Source organism: Entelurus aequoreus, linkage group LG01 (assembly GCF_033978785.1).
Source record: "Entelurus aequoreus isolate RoL-2023_Sb linkage group LG01, RoL_Eaeq_v1.1, whole genome shotgun sequence".
Lineage (NCBI taxonomy): Eukaryota > Metazoa > Chordata > Actinopteri > Syngnathiformes > Syngnathidae > Entelurus > Entelurus aequoreus.
Window position 1 is genome coordinate 65,960,182 of NC_084731.1, and position 18,481 is coordinate 65,978,662.

General features: G+C 38.0%; 1 protein-coding gene across 3 annotated transcripts in view; it reads right to left on the bottom strand.

Moving 5' to 3' along the window:
- The window catches only part of LOC133655885 (vitamin D3 receptor B), a 115,807-nt gene that overhangs the window by 47,959 nt on the left and 49,367 nt on the right, over positions 1-18,481 (bottom strand). For all 3 annotated transcript variants that reach the window (XM_062056496.1, XM_062056505.1, XM_062056489.1), the window contains 2 exons: positions 9,791-9,938; positions 2,963-3,093 (listed from right to left, as the gene is read on the bottom strand). In XM_062056496.1, coding sequence (XP_061912480.1) covers positions 2,963-3,093; positions 9,791-9,936 — 277 coding nt within the window. In that variant the 5' untranslated portion in view covers positions 9,937-9,938. The remainder of the gene's footprint in view (positions 1-2,962; positions 3,094-9,790; positions 9,939-18,481) is intronic.

Genomic DNA, 18,481 nt, shown 5'->3' on the forward strand with positions numbered 1-18,481 from the left:
GTTGTTGCCCACTCTCACAGACTGGGGTCTGTCTGTGAGGAAGTCAAGCAGCGAGTTGCATAGGGGGGTACTGAATCCAAGGGAGGTCAGCTTGCTCACCAAATGCTGCGGGATGATGATGTTGAATGCTGAGCTGAAGTCTAGAAACAACATCCGCACGTGTGTGTCCTTTCCTTCCAGGTGTTCTAAGCTCAGGTGGAGTGCAGAGGAGATGGTGTCGTCTGTGGAGCGGTTAGGGCGATAAGCAAACTGGTATGGGTCGAATGTGGGGGGAAGTCTGGAGACAATATATTCCCTTACCAGCCTCTCGAAGCACTTCGTTATGATGGGGGTGAGTACAACGGGGCGATAATCATTGAGGGAGGAGAGTGTGGGTTTTGTAGGCACTGGAATGATTGTGGCCATCTTAAAACATGGTGGTACCACAGCCTGGGTCAGCGAGATGTTGAAGATGTCTGTGAGAACCCCAGCCAGCTGGTCTGCACATCCCATAAGCACCTTGCCTGGAATGTCATCAGGTCCCGGTGCTTTCCGGGGGTTTACTCTCCTCAGGGTTTTCCGGACATCCGCTGTGTCCAGGTTGAGCGGCTGCTCATCAGGGCGAGGGATTATTGATGATGATTAAAAGTAACTCAGTAAAACTAATCCTAAAACGAATTAAGTGTTCATATTTGAGTGGGCCCCTCTGTAGTGAAAAGGTTGGGCCCCCAGGTCAAAAAGTAAAGAACCCCTACCTTATAGCAAGATACGGACATAACTTTTTTTCCAACCGTGAAAAGGAAGAAAGCGAGCGTGAAGGACAGCGCAGAAAAAAAGTGGATGATATTAATTGAATTAAAAAAATAAATCATCAAAAACATGAGGAAAACTCGGCGAAACAATTTGAGCAGATCACTGCTAGTCTGGCATCATACTGAAGCAGAATATGTGCATAGCCAGCCGAGAATGTGAAAATATTATCTGAACAGCGGATATTTAACCAGGACAATATGGAGAAGCTGCTGATGGTGTGTTTGACAGAGAAGCAGCTGGAAGTAGATAATGTAGAAGTCCAGTCTCCAAGGTGAATGTCATACATTATTACATTACTACTGTAGTTAGTAATATTTCTATTGTAGTTTTTTACACGGTATTTGTCGCAAAGTTTGTTTTTCTTTTAAAAGTTTGAGGTACTACTGTACACAAAAGAAAAGACAAGGAAAAAAAAGGCTTTAAGGAAAGTACGAAACCCCAAACCAGTGAAGTTGTCACGTTGTGTAAATGGTAAATAAAAAGAGAATACAATGATTTGCAAATCCTTTTCAACTTATATTCAATTGAATAGACTGCAAAGACAAGATATTTCATGTTCACACTGAGAAACGTTGTTATTTTTTGCAAATATTAGCTCAATTGGAATTTGATGCCTGCAACATGTTTCAAAAAAGCTGGGACAAGTGGCAAAAAAGAGAAAGTTGAGGAATGCTCATCAAAGACTTATTTGGAACATCCCACAGGTGAACAGGCTAATTGGGAACAGGTGGGTGCCATGATTGGGTATAAAAGCAGCTTCCATGAAATGCTCAGTCATTCACAAACAAGGATGGGGCGAGGGTCACCACTTTGTCAACAAATGCCTAAGCAAATTGTTTAAGAACAACATTTCTCAACCAGCTATTGCAAGGAATTTAGGGATTTCACCATCTACGCTCTGTAATATCATCAAAAGGTTCAGAGAATCTGGAAAAATCACTGCACCTAAGCCATGATATTATGGATCTAGGATCCCTCAGGCAGTACTGCATCAAAAAGAGACATCAGTGTGTAAAGGATATCACCACATGGGCACAGGAACACTTCAGAAAACCACTGTCAGTAACTATAGTTTGTTGCTACATCTGTAAGTGCAAGTTAAAACTCCACCATACAAAGCCAACGCCATTTATCAACAACACCCACAAACGCTTCGCTGGGCCCGAGCTCATCTAAAATGGACTGATGCAAAGTGGAAAAGTGTTCTGTGGTCTGACGAGTCCACATTTCAAATTGGTTTTGAAAACTGTGGACGTCGTGTCCTCCGGACCAGAGAGGAAAAGAATCATCCGGACTGTTCTAGGCACAAATTAGAAAAGGCAGCATGTGTGATGGTATGGGGGTGTATTAGTGCCCAAGGCATGGGTAACTTACACATCTGTGAAGGCACCATTAATGCTGAAAGGTACATACAGGTTTTGGAGCAACATATGTTGCCATCCAAGCAACGTTATCATGGACGCCCCTGCTTATTTCAGCAAGACAATGCCAAGCCATGTGTTACAACAGCGTGGCTTCATAGTAAAAGAGTGCGGGTACTAGACTGGCCTGCCTGTAGTCCAGACATTGAAAATGTATGGTGCAATATGAAGGCTAAAATAGCAGAAGGGAGACTGTTGAACAACTTAAGCTGTACATCAAGCAAGAATGGGAAAGAATTCCACTTCAAAAACGTGTCTCCTCAGTTCCCAAACCTTTACTGAGTGTCGTTAAAAGGAAAGGCCATGTAACACAGTGGTAAAAATGCCTTTTTTGCAATGTGTTGCTGCCATTAAATTCTAAGTTCATGATTATTTGCAAAAAATAAAGTTTCTCAGTGTGAACATGAAATATCTTGTCTTTGCAGTTGATTCAATTGAATACAAGTTGAAAAGTATTTGCAAATCATTGTGTTCGGTTTTTATTTACCATTTACATAACGTGTATAGAAGTGGAGGTGGATGCTATGTGACAGCAGGTGTAGAATAATGAGTGTTTACAATGCAGGAGGCTCCACTTGTTCAAACATGTCCACGCTGTCATGGGGGCAAAAACCTGAAGACACTTGACCCTGGTCTAAATATTACATCATATCTGTTGTTTGGCCAATCAGGCGACAGTAATCAAGTGCAACAAACATTTCCAGTCAACATAATACCTTGCAGCTATTTGGGTCAGCGGCCATACTTACACTCTTTCATCATGCCAATGTCCACACAGCGCTTGAGCCGGCATGCCTGGCAGTGGCGCCGGTTGTCCTTGGTGATGGTGCAATTGCCGTTAAAGGGACAGGTGAAGGAGGCCTTGCGCTTCATACTGCGCCTGAAACATTGGACAACTGTTATTGCAGCATACACAAAAAAATGTTCATAGAAATTATGAGTAAATATTAAATCAAATTTATAAAGTTCACTATAGCTGTTTTATTTCAAATACTCTGTATAATTTAAATGCACCTATAGTCTATGTCCCAGGTGTCAAAGTCAAGTCCCGGGGCCAGATGTGGCCAGCCACATCATTTTATTTGGCTCTGGAAAGCCTGGAAATAATATGTATCAATACAGTACTGTGACTTTTCTTACTAAATGTATTCTTTCTTTCTATTTTGGGAGAACCCAAATATATGTACTCCATGTAATCACAAATCAAGTTAACTTAAATGATGTCTAATTATACAAAAATACATTATCAAACCATTTTTTTTATTATAAATAAATACTACTAATAATGATTTCAAAGCAAGTTATCCATCAAATTGTGTAATGTAAAAGTAGCAGTAGATTTCAAGGTTAAATTGTGAAATTTACTGAGGTTTTTACAGAATTGTTCTCTAAATGAAAAAAACAGTACTTTTTTTAACTGTAATAAACTGTGGTACCGTTTTGGCATTTACAGTAATACACTGAAAAATATACACTTGTTGATTTGCAGTAACAAATAAACAAACAAACTGGCAGCTCAGGTGCCTAAAATGTACTGTAAAAAAAATAATTAAAAAAAATATAATTTTACAGTAAAATTCTGGCAACTGAGCTGCCTTTTTTAACCATAAAAACAGCAGTACTGTTTTTCCATTTACAGTAATATACACTACATTTTCAGGTGAAATTTTTGCAACTTACATTATTTTTTTACATTTTAGTTTTGAAAAAAATCTAATAAAACGCATCAAAAAAATTGTGTAATAATAGTATTCACTGTTAGATGCGGCCCCCCGGGGCCAAACATAACTGCGATGTAAAAGTAGCAATAGATTTCATGGTCAAATTGTGAAATTTACTGTGGTTTTTACAGCATTTTTCTCTAAATGAAAAAAAATACCTTTTTTAACTGTAATAAACGGTGGTGCAGTTTGGGCATTTACAGTAATACACTGAAAAATATACAGTTGTTTATTTGCTGTAAAAAATAAACAAAAACTGGCAGCTCAGGTGTCAAATGTTACTGTAAAATTGCAGTTTTTTTTATTTACAGTAAAAAAAAGTAATTTTACAGTAAAATTCTGGCTCAGGTGCCAAAATGTTACTGTAAAATTGCAGTTTTTTTATTTACAGTAAAAAAAAACAAATTTTACAGTAAAATTCTGGCAACTGAGCTGCCTTTTTTAACCATAAAAACAGCAGTACTGTTTTTCCATTTACAGTAATATACACTACATTTTCAGGTGAAATTTTTGCAACTTACCATATTTTTTTACATTTTAGTTTTGAAAAAAATCTAATAAAACGCATCAAAAAAATTGTGTAATAATAGTATTCACTGTTAGAAGCGGCCCTCTGGGGCCAAACATAACTGCCATGTAAAAGTAGCAATAGATTTCAAGGTCAAATTGTGAAATTTACTGTGGTTTTTACAGCATTTTTCTCTAAATGAAAAAAATAGTACCTTTTTAAACTGTAATAAACGGTGGTGCCGTTTTGGCATTTACAGTAATACACCGAAAAATATAGACTTGTTAATTTGCAGTAAAAAATAAACAAAAACTGGCAGCTCAGGTGCCAAAATGTTACTGTAAAATTGCAGTTTTGTTTTTTTATTTACAGCAAAAAAAAGTAATTTTACAGTAAAATTCTGGCTCAGGTGCCAAAACTTTACTGTAAAATTGCAGTTTTTTTATTTACAGTAAAATTCTGGCAACTGAGCTGCCTTTTTTTAACCATAAAAACAGCAGTACTGTTTTTCCATTTACAGTAATATACACTACATTTTCAGGTGAAATTATTGCAACTTACCATATTTTTTTACATTTTAGTTTTGAAAAAATCTATTATAAAATGCATCAAAAAAATGGTGTAATAATAGTATTCACTGTTAGAAGCGGCCCTCTGGGACCAAACATAACTGCCATGTAAAAGTAGCAATAGATTTCAAGGTCAAATTGTGAAATGTACTGTGGTTTTTACAGCATTTTTCTCTAAATAAAAAAAACAGTACCTTTTTTAACTGTAATAAACGGTGGTGCCGTTTTGGCATTTACAGTAATACACCGAAAAATCTACACTTGTTGATTTGCAGTAACAAATAAACAAACAAACTGGCAGCTCAGGTGCCAAAATGTTACAGTAAAATTGCAGTTTTTTTTATTTACCATAAAACAAGTAATTTTACAGTAAAATTCTGGCAACTGAGCTGCCTTTTTTTAAACCATAAAAACAACAGTACTGTTTTTCCATTTACAGTAATATACACTACATTTTGAGCTGAAATTATTGCAATTTACCATATTTTTTTACATTTTAGTTTTTAAAAAATCTACTCATAAAATGCATCAAAAAAATTGTGTAATAATAGTATTTACTGTTAGAAGCGGCCCTCTGGGGCCGAACATGTGGCCCTCAATGACAACCACTTTGTTAAGAAACATAAAAATGCTAAATACACGTGTCCAACCATGTTTGAAACTGTACTTACTCTAATAAATAAGTCGCTACATTTCCCCACAGACTTTGAACTATGTTCTTTACACAACTCTGCGCCTTATTTAGGGATTTCTGCGGGAAAAAGAAGCGCGGAAGGCCCTAGGAGGGTGAAGGCGGCCCTATGAGGGTGAAGACGGCGATTTAAGCGTCAGGGTTTCCCCTACATGTCATTGATTGTGGCACGCCGCCGCAGCAAAATAAAATCCGCCATTGCTAAAATATGAGGGGGTTTCACGTGAAAACTCATTTAAGTACCGACAATTACAGATTATAAACCGCTACTTTTTCCCTACACTTTGCACCCTGCGGCCTATAAGACGGAGTGGCTAATTTATGGATTTTTCCTCGCTGACAGCCAAGATAAAAAATAATTTGATTTTTTTTTAAAACACGAAGAGGGTATTTTATTGATTGTGCAATGGCGCCATCTTTCCGACAAATTCGGTCACTGCAGGCGCTGCAGTTTCCTTCCATTTAGTGCTTTCAAGAACCGGAAGTATAAATACTGCTGAGTCTTCTAGACGTCCACAGCATTTCTACTTCTATGAATTCCTTATTCATCACTTCAAGCAATGGAATACATGTGTCTTTGTCCTCAAAATTCTACATACCACACCCAATAATGACAATTTTGCAAATGTATTGAAAATAAAATTTAAATACATTAAAAAAAAAAATCCCATATATTTTAGTATTCACAGATTTGAGATATGTTTGCCAAGCTTGTGGCATTATTAGGGGTGTAACGGTACACAACAATTTTGGTTCGGTACGTACCTCGGTTTAGAGGTCACGGTTCGGTTCATTTTAGGTACAGTAAAAAAAACATCAAAATATAGATTTTTTGGCTATTTATTTACCAAATTTGTAAACAATGGCATAACATATATACACAGGGTCCATTGCCAGGGTTAATGTGGCCAACATATATAAAATAAAAACTAAATAAGATAAGGCTCAGAATGGTTTCTTAACAAAACTTTTCTACATAAAAAAAAGTGCTTTTTTTGATTGATTGATTGATTGATTGATTGATTGAGACTTTTATTAGTAGATTGCACATTACAGTACATATTCTGTACAACTGACCACTAAATGATAACACCTAAATAAGTTTTTCAACTTGTTTAAGTCGGAGTCCACGTTAATCAAGAGCTGGATGAAGTGGCTGGGGAGAGGGAAGTCTGGGCTTCCCTTCATTGGCTGCTGCCCCTGCGACCCGACCTCGGGTAAGCGGAAGAAGATGGATGGATGGAAGTTGTTGCTCAGATTAAAAAAAATGACAAAACTTTTCTTCTACATATAAAAAGTGCAACATTAAACAGTATCAAGTCAACTCAGCCTTAGATTAACTTTTCTTCCCCCCAACCAGCCTGGCTAACTTGGCAGTAAGAGGTGGGAGCTGTTTGCTCGTCTTTGTCTTTGTTGAAGCGATGTTCACTTGGGGGTGGTGCCGCTTCAAATGGGTTAGCATGTTTGACGTGTTGGCAGAAGTATGCCTTACCGCTGCTGAACAATGTCGGCAAACCTCCGTCCTCCGCACCGCGCAACCAAAGTGTTCCCAAACGGGAGATTTAAAGGGGCAGGAGGGTCTTCCAGCTCTGGCTTTTATATGTGGTCGTAGCCCGGTCGTTGCTAGCATGCCGTGTGTTGTGCCTCGGTGTGCATTGTTTACACAACGTGCGATGTGCTACTTAATATGTCCGTGTGGAAACTCGTTCGGTACACCTCCGGACCGAACCGAAGCCCCCATACCGAAACGGTTCGATACAAATACACGTACCGTTACACCCCTAGGCATTATATTCAAAAAGACTGTACACTGCAAAAACTGAAATCTAAGTAAGATTAAATATCTCAAATAAGGGTGATATTTGCTTATTTTCTGTCTGATAAGATAATTCTTCTCACTAAGCAGATTTTATGTCAGGGTTTTACTTGTTTTAAGTGTTTTGGTCCTAAATTATCTCAGTAAGATAGTACAGCTTGTAGCTGAGATTTTATGACCTGTATTGAGTAAAACATGCTTGAAACTAGAATATCAACTGATGCAAAGCTGTGTCATCAACACTCACAAGTATAAAACTACTTTTTTTAAATAATATTTTCTTACTTCAAGCATGGAAAAAAAAATCATGATGCCGAGCGCATATCATTATGTCAAGATTTTTTCCTACCAAGAAAAGTGCACTTGTTATTAGTGAGAATATACTTATTTTAATGTCTTTTTGGGTTTATTGAGGTTAGCTCATTTTACTTGTTTTGGAAAGTCTTGACAGGCCGAATTTTCTTGTTCTATTGGCAGGTAATTTTGCTTACGGTAGTCATGTGTCATGATTTATTTCATTTTTTTAAATACATTTTTAAAAAACAAAAACAAATAAAAACATATCATTGTCATGGGGTAATGTGTGTAGAATTTTGAGGACAAAAATTAATTGAATAAAATGTGGAAAAAGTGAAGCGCTGTAATTACTTTGTGGGTGTACTGTATGCTTGCGGCTAATAGACGCGTGTACGCCCAATATATGTATGAAATTATATTTGCCCAAAAATGAGGTTTTTTAAATACATTTTTAAAAAACAAAAACAAATAAAAACATATCATTGTCATGGGGTAATGTGTGTAGAATTTTGAGGACAAAAATTAATTGAATAAAATGTGGAAAAAGTGAAGCGCTGTAATTACTTTGTGGGTGTACTGTATGCTTGCGGCTAATAGACGCGTGTACGCCCAATATATGTATGAAATTATATTTGCCCAAAATTGAGGTTTTTTAAATACATTTTTAAAAAACAAAAACAAATAAAAACATATCATTGTCATGGGGTAATGTGTGTAGAATTTTGAGGACAAAAATTAATTGAATAAAATGTGGAAAAAGTGAAGCGCTGTAATTACTTTGTGGGTGTACTGTATGCTTGCGGCTAATAGACGCGTGTACGCCCAATATATGTATGAAATTATATTTGCCCAAAATTGAGGTTTTTTAAATACATTTTTAAAAAACAAAAACAAATAAAAACATATCATTGTCATGGGGTAATGTGTGTAGAATTTTGAGGACAAAAATTAATTGAATAAAATGTGGAAAAAGTGAAGCGCTGTAATTACTTTGTGGGTGTACTGTATGCTTGCGGCTAATAGACGCGTGTACGCCCAATATATGTATGAAATTATATTTGCCCAAAAATGAGGTGGGTGTGGCTTCAAAACAGGTGCGCTCTAAAGCCCGGACATTACGGTATGTTCTAGCAGGTGAGGCAATGTTTGACAGTAATTATAGCAGAGCTTTTCAGGTTAAACCGCAGATGATACCAGGGAACCTACAAGTGCATTACCAATCATGCCGAAAGATTTTGATACCGACACATCTCATCTCTGCATATTCTACTAGAATATCCTTATGAGTATAACATATATAAAATTAAGTACCTACTGTACTGTACTGTACATTACATATATAAAATTAAGTACCTACTGTACTGTTGACTTGTTGAAATACAATTAAAAAGCTAAAATCTACCCAAATGACCACTTTGCTGCTGCCAAAAATTGATTCCAAGTAACATGTTGATACTGACACATCTTATCTCTGCATATTCTACAAGAATACCCTTTTCCATTTACGACAACCTTTTTACAAAACACAATATAGAATGTGAGATGTAACAGGATAATGCATACATTCATCATTTATTTTCAAAACGCTTACAAAAAAGTGGGACCCCAAAAATGTACTGTGGGACCCCATTTTTATGACTTGATGGGGTCCCAGGGACCCCATTTTGAAAATTCCTAGCACCAACACTGCATGGTATCAAAACGTGAGAATTATCTGTCTAGGGTACTCTTATTAATGATGAAAAATTATATTTATCTGTGATTAATAGCAAATAATTTTGAGTTAACTGTGAACAAAGTGTGATTAATTAAATATTTTAATCGTTTGACAGTAAAAGGGGTGCAAGTGATGGGGTCTGTGATACATATACAGGATGTGCACACTAATATGCAAATGTCCCATTTAGTCTGACACCTGCAGTACATAAGTGAGTGTACCCTCTCGTGTGGGCACGTCACTGGCGTGTGGGTCTACCTGAAAAAGCCTTTGCAGCCCTCGCAGGTCATGGCGTTGAAGTGGAAGCCAGTGGCTTTGTCGCCACAAACCCCGCAGATCCGCGGCACATTCCTGTCGAACTCGTCGGGGGCCAGGGTGGACGTACTCACAACAGTGGACTCCATCACTGCAGAGAGACGGGGGAAGATGGAGTTATATATAAAAGAAAGATTATGCCCGTTGTAAAAAACACAGAGGATAAAAACAGTATAATAAAGGTGCCGGACAAAACATGATTAGCATTCGAATTGAGATTCTTATTAATAATGATTTTGAACTGATGCAACCTTTAGAAGAATTGTTTCTAACCCTCAGGGAATTCTTCAATGGTTTGAACATTATAGGTCAGAGGACCCGAAAGGGTCTCATTAATTCAAGTCTTAAAAGAAAGTTGTTGTTTTTTTTACTTGCAATGCTGAAATCTCTAGATCAACTTCAGATCGATCGTTAATATAACGTTTTCTATGTTTTTTCAAGCCCTTTTTGTCAAAGGAAACACATTTTTTTGCTATGGTAAAAACACTATGCAATATTTTCTCCCCCAAAATTCAAAAATCAAATATTTGATGTGAAGTAATTGGAGCCTTTAATAGGTCAATATTTCACAATTACATTGATTTTGATTCATAATAATGGTTAGAGCATTGACCGTTTTAAATAAATAAAAAACAACATTAGAAGCCCCTTGGCCCCGTGAGGGTCCCACTCATAAAAGTGTTCAAAGTAAAGAATGCATTATTTAGTTTTTACTTGCAATGCTTAAATCTTTAGATCAACTTCAGATCTATCTGTTGATATAAAGTTTTCTATGTTTTTTTTTTTGTTTTATGCCCTTTTTGTCAAAGGAAACACATTTTTTTGCTATGGTAAAAACAAACTATGCAAATCCCCCCCCCATTCAAAAATCTAATATTTGATGTGAAGTAATTGGAGCTTTAAATAGGTCAATAATTCACAACAACATTGATTTTGATTAAAAAATAATGGTTTGAGCATTGAACACTTTAAATAAAAAAAAAAACATTAGAAGCCCCTTGGCTCCTTGAGGGTCCCACTCATAAAAGTGTTAAAAGTAAGGCATGCATTATTTTTTTTTACTTGCAATGCTGAAATCTGTAGATCAACTTCAGATCTATCGTTAATATAAAGTTTTCTGTGTTTGTTTATGTTTTCTGCCCTTTTTTCGCTATGGTAAAAACACACACTATGCAATATTCTCCCCCGAAATTCAAAAATGTAATATTTGATGTGAAGTAATTGTAGCCTTAAATAGGTCAATAATTCACAATTACATTGATTTTGATTCATAATAATGGTTTGAGCGTTGACCTTTTTAAATAAATAAAAAAAACGACATTAGAAAACCCTTGGCCCCTTGAGGGCCCCACTCATAAAAGTGTTCCAAGTAAGGCATGCATTTTTTTATTTTACTTGCAATGCTGAAATCTGTAGATCAACTTCAGATCTATCTGTTGATATAAAGTTTTCTATGTTTCTTTTTTGTTTTATTCCCTTTTTTTTCACTATGGCAAAAATACACTATGCAATATTCTCCCACAAAATTGAAATATCTAGTTATAAGTAATTGGAGCCCTGAATAGGTCAATATTTCACAATTACATTGATTTTGATTCATAATAATGGTTTGAGCATTGAACACTTTATATTAAAAAAAAACGACATTAGAAGTCCCACTCATAAAATTGTTACAAGTTAGTCATATATTATTTGTTTTTACTTTCAATGCTTAAATCTGTAGATCAACTTCAGATCTATCTATTGACATTAGGTATGTTTTTTTGTATGTTTTATACCCTTTTTGTCCAAGAAAACCCTTTTTTCTATGGCATAAACAACAATCATGCAATCTTTTCCCCCCTAAAACTCAGAAGTCAAATATTTGATGTGAAGTAGTTGGAGCATTAAATGGGTCAATAGTTCAAAACAACATTGATTTTTATTCATAATAAGTGTTTAAGCATAGACCGTTTTAGATTTTTTTTTTTTTTTTTTTAAACGACAGCAGAAGACCTTGGACACTCATAAATGTCTTAACAGTAAATCATATATATATATATATATATATATATATATATATATATATATATATATATATATATATATATATATATACTGTATAGCCAACATGAGGGTTTTTTTTATAACCTGTAACCTGTTTTGAAAAATATTTTGAGTAATATACATAGTTTATATACCATATAATACATTGCAAGAATTGGTTTGAATCGAGGATTGTGTTGAATCGAGTGTTGTAAATGTAAGATTTCACATCCCTAGAGTATAATAACAATTAAGTAACGAGTGAATGGCAAATTTCTTGTACAAAAGCCAAAAGCAGTGAAGTTGTCACGTTGTGTAAATGGTAAATAAAAAGACAATACAATGATTTGCAAATCCTTTTCAACTTATATTCAATTGAATAGACTGCAAAGACAAGATATTTCATGTTCACACTTAAAAACTTCATTTTTTTTGCAAATATTTCCTGATTTGGAATTTGATGCCTGCAACATGTTTCACAAAAGCTGGCACAAGTCGCAAAAAAGACTGAGAAAGTTGAGGAATGCTCATCAAAGACTTATTTGGAACATCCCACAGGTGATCAAGCTAATTGGGAACAGGTGGGTGCCATGATTGGGTATAAAAGCAGCTTCCATGAAATGCTCACTCATTCACAAACAAGGATGGGGTGAGGGTCACCACTTTGTCAACAAATGCCTCAGCAAATTGTTTAAGAACAACATTTCTCAACCAGCTATTGCAAGGAATTTAGGGATTTCACCATCTACGCTCCGTAATATCATTAAAAGGTTCAGAGAATCTGGAGAAATTACTGCACGTAAGCGGCAAGGCCTGTGATCTTGGATCCCTCAGGCGGTACTGTATAAAAAAGCGACATCAGAGTGTAAAGGATATCACCACACGGGCTCAGGAACACTTCAGAAAAGTCACTGTCAGTAACTACAGTTGGTCGCTATATCTGTAGGTGCAAGTCAAAACTCTACTATGCAAAGCCAAAGCCATTTATCAACAACACCCAGAAACGCTTCGCTGGGCCCGAGCTCATCTAAGATGGACTGATGCAAAGTGGAAAAGTGTTCTGCGGGTCTGACGAGTCCACATTTCAAATTGTTTTTGGAAACTGTGGACGTTGTGTCCTCCAGACCAAAGAGGAAAAAGAACCATCCGGATTGTTCTAGACGCAAAGTGTAAAAGGCAGCATCTGTGATGGTATGGGGGTGTATTAGTGCCCAAGGCATGGGTAACTTACACATCTATGACGGCCCCATTCATAGTTTCTTTGCTCTCTTTACATACCTTTATTCTGGTAAACAAATGGTTACATTTTTCCTGTCAAACTACGACTTGTGGTATACTAAGTCACCTAAGTATATACTCATTTGCTTGTTGTTTACTTAACATGTAACTTTTAATCGTTTGTTTGCAAAAGACAAACAATGGACATCATTTATCCTTTTATCATACCAAAAGTGCGATCGAGTTTAACTGTCATCTGTTTTTATATTACAAGTCGGACAGAATTCCTGTCGGAAGATAGTTTCCAGATTGTGCTCAGGGTTTGTGTCTCGGGGAAAATATCCAGCGTGGTATGCGTAGGAGTCTTGCTCTCCTGCAAACTGCGAGAAGTGTATATTTGTTTACAAGCGGCTCCTGTGTGTCTATTTCAATCGACATCCTTGTGAAGGCAACAAAAAGGCATGTCACCACGAGGCCGGCATCCTCTTAAACAAACATGCACTGTCCTTTCCACAAAGCGCCTTTCTTGCCATTTTCTTTGCTCCCGTCGCAGACTGAAAGCGAGCCAGATGGAGGGGGGAAAAAAAACAGGAACTAAGAGAAAACCAGTCACAAACCTCAACAAAGTCACAAACTGCTGGAGGGGTAAGGACCATATGAATGATTCAAAATGTTTGGATCCGTTATTGACTTCAATCAGACGGCCTGCTGTTCTTACAACTTGTCTTTTGGAATGTTCCGTTCCGCTACGTCCATGTCAGAGGACATTTTCAAAGAAAGGAAGACCGCATAGCACGCGTTTAATAAATGGCTAAGTTGCTGTTGTGGATCTGAACATCACAAGCGTCAACAAAGGGTCTGACGACCTTGTGCTATGGTGAGTGACAACGCCGTGTACACAAGCAGCTGCAAGACAATGTTTTCGGTGTGGCTGAGCAAAAACACCCAAAACAAGGAGAATGACAATAAACTATTGACACTAGGGCTGGGCGATATATCGATATACGCGATATATCGCGGGTTTGTCTCTGTGCAATATAGAAAATGACTATATCGTGATATTGGAGTATACGTTCTCACGCAGTCGCTTTTAGCTGCTGGCATTGCACTACAGGCTCTTCCCACTCTGTCTTGTCTCTCCTTCTCACAGACAGCAAGCGCACCTTCTTACACACGTCACAAACTGTCACGTTATACGTCACATACATGTGGTCATGAAGTCCTTTGAGCTCTTGGTCCTGCCCCACCTCAAGGACATCACCGCCCTCCTCCTGGACCCACTGTAGTTCGCCTACAGAGCCAACAGGTCTGTGGATGATGCAGTGAACCTGGCCCTTCACTTCATCCTGGAGCATCTGGACTCCCCAGGAACCTACGCCAGGATCCTATTTGTGGACTTCAGCTCTGCCTTCAACACCATCCTCCCTGGACTGCTACGAGACAAGCTCTACCAGCTCAGCGTGCCTGAATCCCTCTGCAGTTGGATCAATGACTTCCTGACAGACCGAAGACAGCACGTGCGGCTGGGGAAGATTGTCTCGGACAGTCGAACCACGAACACTGGTACTCCTCAGGGCTGTGTACTTTCCCCCTGCTGCACCTCCAGTCACCAGTCAGTAAAGCTGCTCAAGTTTGCGGATGACACTACTCTCATCGGCCTCATCTCGGATGGCGACGAGTCCGCCTACAGGAGAGAGGTGGACCGGCCCGCGTCCTGGTGCAGCCTCAACAACCTGGAGCTGAACGCCCAGAAAACAGTGGAGATGATCTTGGACTTCAGGAAAGTCAAAGCCCCACCATCCCCCCTCACCCTGATTGACTCTCCCACCCCCGTCTCCATTGTGGACTCCATCCATTTCTTGGGCACCACCATCACCCAGGACCTCAAGTGGGAGCCGACCATCAGCTCCCTCATCAAGAAGGCCCAGCAGAGGTTGTACTTCCTGCGGCAGCTGAAAAAAATGAAGGTGCCGACCAAGATGCTGGTGCAGTTCTACTCAGCAATCATCAAGTCCATCCTCGCCTCCTCCATCACCGTGTGGTTCCCCGGCGCCACAGTCCAGGACAAGTATCGACTGCAGCGCATGGCACGTGCTGCTGAGAAGGTGATTGGCTGCAAACTCCCACCCCTCCAGGACCTGTTCTCCTCCAGGACCAGGAGGCGTGTGGGTCGGATCACAGCGGACTCTTCTCACCCTGGACACAAACTATTCTCCCCTCTCCCCTCAGGCAGGAGACTACGCTCCATCCAGACCCACACCTCCCGCCACCTGAACAGTTTTTTCCCCTCGGCCATTAGACACATGAATAATAACAAGATCTGATAGCTCAGTTACAGCTCATGTTATTCTATTCTGTATTATATGTGTTTTATGTTGCACGATTGCGCCAAGTAAAATTCCTAGTTTGTGAACCCGTTCTCAAACAATGGCAATAAAAACTCTTCTGATTCTGATTCTGACATACGTATACGCCCTCGCGGAGCAGAGAGGTAGCAGCATGTGTAACGTTAGCTGTGATGCTAGCGTAGCCGTGCGAGGTAATACGAGAGAGAGAGAAGGTGCGAATCTGGTAACACATGAAGGAAGAACTAATTCCCAAGAAAAACAGCAGGGGGTCCATCGTCTGGCGGTGGTTTGGCTTCAAATGGGAAGATGTCGAACAGACAACCGTAATTTGTCAAGTGTGGGGCAAAAGCGTTTCTACAAAAAGTAGCATTACTGCTAATATGTAGCATCATTTGAAAAGTCACCTGCTAGAAAATGAAGAGTGCTTACTCCGCATGTCAACATCTCCATTCGGTGCCACACCATCAAAATGCAGAGGCAAACATTTCCAGATCAACACCGTATGAAAAAAAATGTCAACAAAAGGAGATAATGTCCGCAGGAACCTACCACATAGCGAAGGACGAACACTATTTGATTTCCTATTGTGCAGCTCATTTTTATTTTACACTTATTGAAATATCTTGTGTGACATCATGCACAAAAGTGCACTTTCGTTCTGTACAAAAAGTGCACTTTAATTCAGTGTTGTTTTGATATGTCATCTTAGTGACATCATGCACAAAAATGCACTAATAGCTTGTTTTAAAATGTCTCTGACAATCTTGCACGTTCTGTTTTGGAAATAACATGAATGTTTGTACCACTGCTTAATAACTGTTTAAGGCAAAATATCGAGATATATATCGTGTATCGCGATATGGCCTAAAAATATCAAGATACTAAAAAAAGGCCATATCGCCCAGCCCTAATTGACACGCTTGTGCCAGTTGATGGAGAAGTAACACAAATCTTACTTTCAAATAGGGCTGGGCGATATGGCCTTTTATTAATATCTGGATATTTTTAGGCCATACATGATATATAACTGGATATTTTGCCTGAGCCTTGAATGAACACTTGATGCATATAATCACAGCAGTATGATGATTCTCTGTGTCTACATTAAAACATTCTTCTTCATACTGCATTAATATATGCTCATTTTAAACTTTCATGCAGAGAGGGAAATCCCAACTAAAACTGTATTTATTAAACAGTTATTAAGCCGTGGCACAAACATTCATGTAATTTCCAAAACAGAACGTGCAAGATTGTCAGATACATTTTAAAACAAGCTATTAGTGCACTTTTGTGCATGATGTCACTAAGATGACGTATCAAAACAACACTGAATTAAAGTGCACTTTTTGTACAGAACGCCCCTACACTAGTTTAAAACAAATAAAGTGCACTTTTGTGCATGATGTCACTAAGATGACATATCAAAACAACACTGAATTAAAGTGCACTTTTTGTACAGAACGCCACTACAATAGTTCAAAACAAATAAAGTGCACTTTTGTGCATGATGTCACACAAGATATTTCAATAACTGTCAAATAAAAATGAGCTGCATAATAGGAAATCAAATAGTGTATGTCCTTCGCTATGTGGTAGGTTCCTGTGGTCATTATCTCCTTCTGTTGTTGACTATTTGTTTCATCCAGTGTTGATCTGGAAACGGTTGCTTCTGCATTTTGTGGGTGTGGCACCGAACGTAGATGTTGACATGTGGCGTTTCAATCACTCCTTATTCTGTGGCGTTTCAATCACTCCTTATTCTCTAGCGGGTGACTTTTCAAATGATGTTACAAATTAGCAGTATTGCTACTTTTGTAGCAATGCTTTTGCATATTACTGTTGTCTGTTCAACATCTTGCCGCTTGAAGCCAAACCACCGCCAGACGATGGACCCCGTGCTGTTTTTCTTGGGGATTAATTGTTCTTCTTTCATTTGTTACCAGATTCGCACCTTCTCTCTCTCGTATTACCACTCACACCGCTAGCATCACAGCTAACGTTACCCATACCGCTACCTCTCTACTCGGCGAGGGCGTATGACGTTGCACGCGCGACCATATGTGACGTATGTAAGAAGGTGCACTTGTTTTATGTCTCTGTGAGAAGGAGAGACAAGAAAGAGTGAGAAACGCCTGTAGTGTAATGCCCACAGCTAAAGGCAACTGTGTGAACTCAAATATCACAATATAGTCATTTTCTATATCGCACAGAGACAACCCCTCGATATATCAAGTATATTCCATATATCGCCCAGCCCTACTTTCAAATGTTACAGGAATGAAAAAAACAAGCAGACATGTTGGCTTGAATCGAAGTCGGAACATGACAAACTTGCGAAAAAACGGTTTTGTTCTCATGAGTAGCAAAAACAATGGCGGGGTTGTGTACTACTCTTTGTTTTTTCTTTAAACGCTTCTGTTCACTCACTCTTTTTCAAGAACCAAGATCATATTTCAAACCAAAGGTCCACAGACGTAAACATTGTATAACAGAGGCATTCACGTGGTATGAAAACAATATCATGACTTGGAGACAATGTCATAAAGCATTGAATACAAGTGTTATGGTTTTATAAATAAAGCACTTTTGTGTTAATGGTTCAGTCAAGACAGGGGTCAGCAACCCAAAGTGTTGAAAGAGCCATATTGGACCAAAAATACAAATAACTAATCTTTCTGGAGCCGCAAAATAATTAATTTTAAGTGTTATAATGAAGACAACACATTATGTAAGTGTCAATATTAGTTAAATTAGTGTACTATCAAAATGACTTTAGAAGTCTTATATAAGTGTTATAATGAAGACAACACATGATGTAAGTGTCTATATTAGTTATATTAGCCTACTATCAAAATGACTTTAAAAGTCGTATACAAGTGTTATAATGAAAACACATCATGTAAATGTCTATTTTAGCCTACAATCAAAATTACTTTAAAAGTATGTGTATATAAGTGTTACAATGAAGACAACACATTATGTGTCTATATTAGTTATATTAGCCTATACTATCAAAATCACTTTAAAAGTCTTATATAAG